General features: G+C 39.1%; 1 protein-coding gene across 1 annotated transcript; it reads right to left on the reverse strand.

Annotated features, from left to right (window-relative positions):
- Window positions 1-843: 843 nt before the first annotated feature.
- On the reverse strand, window positions 844-8,660 carry CDC26 (cell division cycle 26). The gene is made up of 4 exons (XM_006211351.4): window positions 8,484-8,660; window positions 6,494-6,602; window positions 5,804-5,924; window positions 844-1,279 (listed from the first exon to the last, which is right to left on the reverse strand). Exons 3-4 carry the CDS (start codon window positions 5,882-5,884, stop codon window positions 1,103-1,105), a joined length of 258 nt encoding a protein of 85 aa, XP_006211413.1. The 5' UTR covers window positions 5,885-5,924; window positions 6,494-6,602; window positions 8,484-8,660; the 3' UTR covers window positions 844-1,102.
- Window positions 8,661-8,706: the final 46 nt, after the last annotated feature.

Below are 8,706 nucleotides of genomic sequence, written 5' to 3' on the forward strand. Positions count from 1 at the left end.
TTGTTTTTGAGACAGTTCTTGTTTGACAGCATCCCCCCTCGTTTGTTTTTGCTTTTTTGCCCTTCCATACTGGCCTTTGCAGGATTCAAAACAGAACACAATTTTCCCTATCTGGAGCCTAACTCTTGCTGTGTTTGAAAGATTAAGATAACAGAATTGAAAGGCCTAGATAAAACTGGAAGAATAAAGGTTTTTTAAGAATGGTGGGAGGAAGAAGGGAAACTATATTATTCTGTCCCTGCTTCTCCCACATTCTGATTACCCAGACTTAAACTACCCGAGAAAGGCTGGGTAAAATCCTGCTGAGGGGTCTCTCCATGATTCCAGAGGTTCTTTCTACCACAGTTGGCAGTTCCCAGTAGTTGAATTAAACGGTGAAAACAAAAAGACACGATTCTAAATTACCCCTCTGAGACTGACTCCTAGTGGGAAAAATTCTTAGGCAAGTTGGGAAAGGAAGGAAAATTGGAATGATGGTAGTACTGTTACTCCACTGCCTAACCTCCAAAAATTATACCCAAACGAGTTACAACGCCATTCTGTAGAGATTTTGGAAATCCACAATCTGATCAAGTTTACACAAAATCATGAGAATCTCATCTCTCTAAGGGCAGGGATCTTTGATTTGTTCCCTGATGTTACTGAGATGTTACACTGATGTTACTAGAATGGTAGCTGGTACATAATAAGCACTCACTAAATACTTGGTGAATAAATGAGTTAAAGGAAAGTCAGTGATGGGGATCAACTGGAAGTTTTCTGTGCTTAGTGTCTTTTAATAAAAATGGGAAGAAATGATGTAGCAATTTAATAGTGCTATTATATTTCATTAAAGATGCTGCACACTTTTCCAAAAATATATTTATTTTTAAAAACAAAAATCAGACAAGTTTCACAGAGTCAAAGTTTCCAGAGACAAAGCAGAGTCTGAATTTCAGCTTAGAGCGAAAGTTAAGCATCAGTAATCTCACACAGAAGTATTTCTCTCTGCAGGAGGCAAAACATTCTGCTTGACTGCAAGCACTCAATTCTCTAAATCTTGTTTGTACTTCTGCCATCATTTTACTCCATTCCAGGGCTCTGGCACGCAAGATAATCACCTCTAAAATTCAAAACTTCCAAATTGAGATGAACGGTTGTTGGGCTTAGGTTGGGGTTTATAACCAATTCGATCATTAATCATCTGTTCTCGGCTCTTGGGGTCACTGCTAAGCCCAATGGCACCTTCTCCATCACTGATTCCTACAACATCAACATCTTCCTTTTGTTTCTTACGGGTCTGAAAGTATAAAAATTTTAGTATTAAAGCAATAGCCTTTCTGTTGACATTTATTTAGCACCTACTATGTATTAGGCATAGAGTAAAGGACAGAGTTCAGGTCTATAGAACAATAAACTGAAATCTCAGGTTTAGATGGTTAGGGGAACAAGGGATACAAGGACACAGTGATAAAAGATATAACCCTTACCCTCCAGGATGTTACAGTCTAACAGAGAACAGATAAATAAGATAATTACAACACGGGTATGACAGAGGAAAGTCCTCACAACAGATGGGGAAGGGGGGTGACCAGTAAAATAATAACCACCAGAAATCAACAACTTAGGTGACACAATGAGATTAAATGTAACACTGGAATAGAAAAAGGTTCTGTGCTATATTATCATGAGGCCTGATATGGAGGGTTTTATTTTGTTTTCAGATAAAAGGTTTGGCTCTTAAGCCACAAGTGACTGCAGAATTCACAAAGCATATATCTCAGTTTGATCAGTTTCAAAAAGAGAGACTAACACTTAACCCACAACTACCACTACCTGCCTGTAAAGATGATACTAGATGATGATAACTTTCTCTGGAGTGAACAGACGTTTTAATTAGAGTTTCTTACCAGAAGAATGGCTCAACTATACTAATCCCTGGACTCATCACCATTCTTCACCACTTACTGCTGAACTGTGAGCCTTTAAACGCCAACATCAAAGTATTATAGTGAATAAATAAGGTATTACTTTATATACATAAACATAACGACCTTCCTGAGTTACTCTCTAGTTAGTCTACACTACCCGATAAATAACATTAGAAAGTTCTCCCCAAACACCTCTGTGAAAACAAGCTTTAAAAGGCAAAAGATGATACCATTTTATAAGCTGTGAGAAATTGAGAATATCCAAGTAGAATGAAATCATTTAAAAGGCTTCCTATTGTGAACAACTGCTGGCTGTTTCAAAATCTAGAGTCATCAGAATGTAATCAAACTAATTTCAGTAACAAATGAATTACCAGGTTTCTACTGTTTCATTTTAGTGCAGGGCAAAAACTAACCCTCCCTCTTAAGTTGCTCTAAAATAGGTCAAACCTACTGGATAACTGCCTTTTGTAGAAAGATTAACTCAATAGTAACAAAAAGAATAAAATATCTAGGAATAAATTTAACTAAGGGGGTGAAGAGACCTACACATTGAAAACTGTAAGACACTTGAAAGAAAATGAGGAAGACACAAAGAAATGAAAAGACATTCCATGCTCATGGATAGGAAGAAACATTGTTAAAATGTCCATATCACCTAAAGCAATCTACAGATTCAATGCAATCCCCATCAAAGTCCAATCACATTTTTCACAGAAATAGAAGGAAAAAAATCCTAAAATTTATATAGAACCACAAAAGACCCCAAGTAGCAAAAGCAATCCTTCATAAAAAAGAACAAACCTGGAGGGATCATACTTCCCAATTTCAAATTATTTTACAAAGCCATAGTAATAAAAACAGCATGGTATTGGGAGAAAACTGGACACACAGATCAATGAAACAGAACTGAGAGCCCAGAAATAAACCTACACATATATGGAGAATTAATTTATGACAAAGTAGCAAAGAACATACAAAAGAGAAAGGACTGTCTCTTTAATAAACGGTGTTGGAAAAACTGGACTGTCATGTGCCAAAGAATGAAACTAGATCACTATTTTACACCATACACAAAAATTAAATTTAAATTAAAATGGATTAAAGTCTTGAATATAAGACCTGAAACCATCAAACTCCTAGGAGAAAACATAGGCAGTACTCTACTTGACATTGGTCTTAGCAGTATCTTTCTGGGTATGTCTCCTCAGGCAAGGGAAACAAAAGCAAAAATAAACAAATGGGATTATATCAAACTAAAAAGCTTCTGCACAGCAAAGGAAACCATGAACAAAATGAAAAGACTGCCTACTAAATGGGAGAAGATATTTGTAAACAATTTATCTGATAAGGAATTAATATCCAAAATATATCAAGAACTCATACAACTCAACAACAAAAAAAGAAAACCTGATTAAAAAATGGGCAGAGGATATGAATATTTTTCCAAAAAAGACATAAAGATGGTCAACAGGCATATGAAAAGATGTTCGACATCACTAATTATTAGAGAAATACAAATCAAAACCACAATGAAATATCTCCTCATGCCCATTAGAATGGCTATTATCAAAAAGACAAGAATTAAGTGTTGGAGAGGATGAGGAGAAAAGGGAATCTTCACACACTGCTGGTGGGAATGTAAACTGGTACAGCCACTATGGTAAAAAAAATATGGAGATTCCTCAAAAAAATTAAGAACAGAACTACCGTATGATCCAGCAATTCCATCCTGGGTATATATCCAAAGAAATCAAAAACACTAATTTAAAAAGTTAAGTGCACCCCTGTGTTCATAGCATTATTTACAATAGCCAACATACGGAAACAACGTAAATGCCCCTTGACAGACGAGTGGATAAAGAAGATATGGTATGTCTAGATAATGGAATACTACTCAGTCATAAAAATTATCTGTTAAAAAAAAGTAACTCAACAGTGAGCTGACTCTAAAGAGTCAAAGTTCAGCATGAGAATAATACTTTATGAGACTTGTTACAACTGAAATTTAAACTATACAGGGCATTTAAGGAAAGGGAACACAGTGTGCACAGGCACTGAGATTGAAGTTAAAGATTGCAGTGGAAGAAGATAAAGTGGAGAGATGAACAAGGGCCAGATTACCAAGGGCGTTATATGCCACCCTAAGGAATTTGGACTTTATTCTGAAGGCCAATAAAAAACTTAAGTCTTATCAATGGACATCTAATAACTTGGGGTAAGGTTATACTTAAAAATATAACTGACTATATTCTAGAGGCTGGGAACTCAACAGTGAAGAAGACAGACATGATTTCCACGATCAAGGTTCCTAATGTAAATGATTTTACAATAAACAAACATATCTCTGTAAATTATAATAAGTGCTATGAAAGAAACAAATAAAGTACTTTGAGAGAGACCCTAATGAGATGAAGGCAGCACAGATAGGAGTGACACACCTAAATTGCATAAGTTTGAAAGAGGCCTCTCAGACTGCGGAAGTGACATTCAAACTGAGATATGAAGAAAAGGGAAGCACTCTAGGCAGAGGGGAATAGTATGTGCAACAGCTATGAGTTATAAATGGTTAGCATGTTCAAGGAGACGAAAGAAAACCAGTGTGCCTAGAATACAGAGGGCAAGTCGAAAAGTGGCAAGAGGTAAAATGTGAGAGGGACCAGAACAAACAAACTCTTGCAGGCCATGATAAGGAATTGAGATTTTGCTCCAAGTGCAGGAAGCCACTGAAGAGCAGGGGAATGACACGATCTGAAAATTTTTAAAGATCATTCTAAATACCTGATGGAAAATGGGCTGAAGAGACAAAATTGGAAGTAGAGAGACAACTTAGGATTCTATTGAAATTTTTTTTTTGGTTGGTGGAGGTAATTAGGTTTACTTATTTATTTATTTTTTTAATTTTACTTATTTATTTTTCTCGTGGAGGTACTGGGGATTGAACACAGGACCTTGTGCATGCTAAGCATGCGCTCTACCACTGAGCTACACCCCTTTCCTGATGCTACTGAAATTTGTACAAAGTGGGATAATGGTTATTTGGACTAGTGTTCTAACAGTGGAGATGAAAAAGAGGTATAGGTAGATTCTAGAAATATTCTGGAGCTAGAATCAAAGGATTTATGGACAGACTGAATATAAAAGGTGAGAGAAAGAGGGAACTCAAGAATGATTCCTAGGCTTCTGGCTTGAGCAACTGCTTAGATACTAACACAGGGAACCCAAGGTGCAACTGGTTTCAGGAAGAAATCAGGAGTTTGGGGTTTTACCATGTTAAGTGTAGTGGGCTGAATAATGACCTCCAAAGCTAGGAGGTTCTAATTCCTGGAACTCAAAATTGTTGCCTTGTATATGAAAAGGGTCTTTGCAGATGTGATTTAACTAAGAATGTTGCGATGGGGATATTATCCTGGATTATGTAGGTGGGCCCTAAATGCTACCACATGTGTCCTCATACATGTAGTATAAGGGGCAGAGGGGGATTTCAGACAGAAGAGAAGGCAATGTGATCACCGAGACAGAGACTGGAGTGATGCAGCCACAAGTCAAGGAACCCCAGCAGCCACCAGAAGCTGCAATAGTCAAGGAACAGATCCTCCCCTAGAGCCTCTGGAGGGAGCCTGGTCCTGCTGACACCTTGATTTTGGACCACTAATACCGATTTCAGGTTTCTGGCCCGCAGAACTGTGAAAACATAAATTTCTGTTGTTCTAAACCACCAAGTCTGTGGTGATTTGTTACAGGAGCCACAGGAAACAAATACATTACATTTGAGACGCCTGTAAAGCATCCAAATAGAGATTTCAAATAAGCTGTTGGTAGGAGAATCTGGAGTTCAAAAGTCAGAGTTACTGTTTTAAACATTCCTAAGGATTTGAATGCTGTACTCTTACCTCCAGGTCCTTTCGAATGCTCTCAAACTCCTCAATGTCATCAAGCTTCAGCTCCAGACGGGTTGGTTTTCGTCGCAGCATAATGAAATCAACACTAAGGGAAGACCCAGTGAACTACTGGCTGTTAAAAATGGGCAAAGAGGAGAAAGAATTGGAAGGGATATATCTCAGCTACAAATGTAAGACAAATTTGTAAGCATACACAACTAAAACGAATGGCAATACAAAAGACTCATTTGGATTCACACATTGACTTCTAAGTCTTTATTTGTATGATTATTACATTTTCGAGACATGATGGAGATCCACAACTCTTTAAATTCAAAAATCTCTTTCTTCAGAGGGGAGGGTATAGCTCAGTAGTAGAGCATGTGCTTAGAAGGCACGAGCTCCTGGGTTCAAACCCCAGTATCCATTAAATAATTTAAAAATCTTTCCTCAAGAACTTAAAATAGCAAGCGGCCTATCAAAGAGGATTCTAGGCAACAAACATTTTAATCTTATGCTCTAGTCACAAAGAGGTACTCTAGCTAAGAGAAAAAGTTAAAATATCACATCTTAATTCAGTATAGTTAGTGGGAGAGTATAAAGCCATTATATTTGATCAATGTGGGAACTGTGAGGGATATCAATCACTCCCAAATGCTAAAGTCAGTTTATTAAATCTTACAAAAACTCCTTCTAACTCACCAATTCACAGAGTTATCCTCAGGGTCTAAATAGGTCCTAGATGGATAGGTCATTCATGAAACAAACATTTCTTGTGCAGCAGCTATAGATCTAAAAGGATAGTCACAGTCTGTGGGGAAAACAAACATGTAAATGGAAAATTGTAATAAGAACTCTGATGAAGGTAATGCAATGGCATCACACAGGCCCCCAGTCCAGTGGGGTGACCCGGGAAGTGGCAGACTTCCTGGAGATGACGTCTTAACTTGTGAAGGGCAGCCAGAGAGGGGATTACGGGCATCCCAGGCAGAGAGAACAAGTATGCACAGAGGCTCAAGAGAATGCTCTAGAGTCTGAAAGCCCATCTTAATGCTTATGCTAAAAAACAAAAGCAAACAAAAACCCTTTTTTTAAAGAAGAAAATAAAACTCCTCAACTGAGTTTGAAAGCTCCTGATGGCATCATCTTTATGTTCTCAACAGCATCCAGTAGAATATGTAATATTCTGCAATAATATTCTGTAATAACCAGTCAGTAAATGTTTTGTTGAATTAACTGAGAGATCCAAATTTAAAAAGTGAAATGAATTTTGCTTGAGCACCGTGCTACACGTTTCTTTTACACTCTCATTTTTATTTTAACACAGAAACTCTGTAACATTGGCTAAACTACCCCTATTTTACAAATAAATTCAAACCTGTAGACTAATAAATGCTAGCTGCCTATAAAAATTATAAATAGAAAAATTAAATCAGAATGATGCAGGTGAAAGCTCCTTTAAAGTATATACAGATATAAATTATTATTACATGTATCTAGGATGTAGCTAGTGACCATGAAGTATACAAAGAAGAAATGTCTCCCTCTCCCATGAAGCCTGGGACAAATACAAGTGATATTATCACACAAGCACAAAACACACACAACACAAAACACTAGCACATTACATTTCAAACTGCTTTAGTGGGGAGGGTATAGCTCAGTGGTAGAGTGCGTGGTTAGCATGCAGAAGTCCTGGATTTAATCCCCAGCACTTTCATCAAAAGTAAATAAAGAAACCTAATTACCTCTCCCCACAAAAAGATCAAACTGCTTTGTACTAAATCAGATACAATCTTGATTCCAATGTAGACAAATGGTAGAGGAAGCCGAAGTTCCAAGGGAGGAAAATGTTTAACAGAAAAAAAAACTGTTCTGCAAACTATAAAAAGCTCGCCACTAGGGAGCAGTATAGAGTAATGGGTAAAAGTGCTTGCTCTGGAGGCGGAAGGGCAGAGGGCAGGTTCTAACCCACTGATTAACTTCACCTTTCACTAGATCTTAGTTTCCTCGTTTGTACCTGGATTCTGTTGTTGTGCGGATTGAATGACGTAATGCAGAGTAAGTTCCTGGTACATAAATTTGGCATTTAGTAAACGCTCAATAAATAACAGCCACTATTACTGAAATTGTCCTTGGGGAAGGTGGGGGGCTCTGTCCAGCTCCGGAAACACCAATATTTTGAGCATCTCTACCCCCAACAAGGGGGCAAAAACATTGTCTTGTTCATCTCTGACGCCCCACCAACCAGCGGAACACACGGCTATGCAAAGTTGCTTGCGTGCAGTATACCTGATGCCTGACATACATCATCTCACTCTGAATAAGATACGAAGACCATGCTGAAGACAGCAAAAGCAGGCCATGGCTCCTCCGCCGGGTCTTTATCCTACTTTCGTGTTAGGGGGCTCTTCGCGCATATTCTTTCGTCGTCGCCGCCCAAATTCACCGAAAATTCACCTAGTTAAGAGGAAGCCACCCAGAGAACTTCCCAACAGAGAAGACCACAGCACTCCTTCCGCAGCCCCAGGGCTGCACTCCTAGGTCCAGGGCAAGGGTTTCCATGCCAACATGGTCCTTCGCTCCAGGAGGATTTAAAGCCCCTCGCAGGGCCGGAAGCGACAGCAGGCCCCGAAAGCCCTCGATTCGCTCCGGGAGTTCAGCCCGGAGCCGCGCGACTCGACGCACCTACCTCTTTGCAGGCCTGTTCACCCCTTCCCGGAACCTCGGCACCCACCCCGAATCTTCTGCTCTACCAGCTGGACTACACTTCCCAGACTGCTCTGAGCCTCTCTCCTCGCAGAACTTCGTCCTCCGCGTGCTCTTCTCGGAGGCTCTCTGGGTCACACTTTTCGACGCGCCCAGACACTTTCCTACTACGATTCCCATCATGCTTCACGCCGCCCAGGACGCTG

This window comes from Vicugna pacos, chromosome 4, assembly GCF_048564905.1.
Source record: "Vicugna pacos chromosome 4, VicPac4, whole genome shotgun sequence".
In the NCBI taxonomy this organism is placed as follows: domain Eukaryota; kingdom Metazoa; phylum Chordata; class Mammalia; order Artiodactyla; family Camelidae; genus Vicugna; species Vicugna pacos.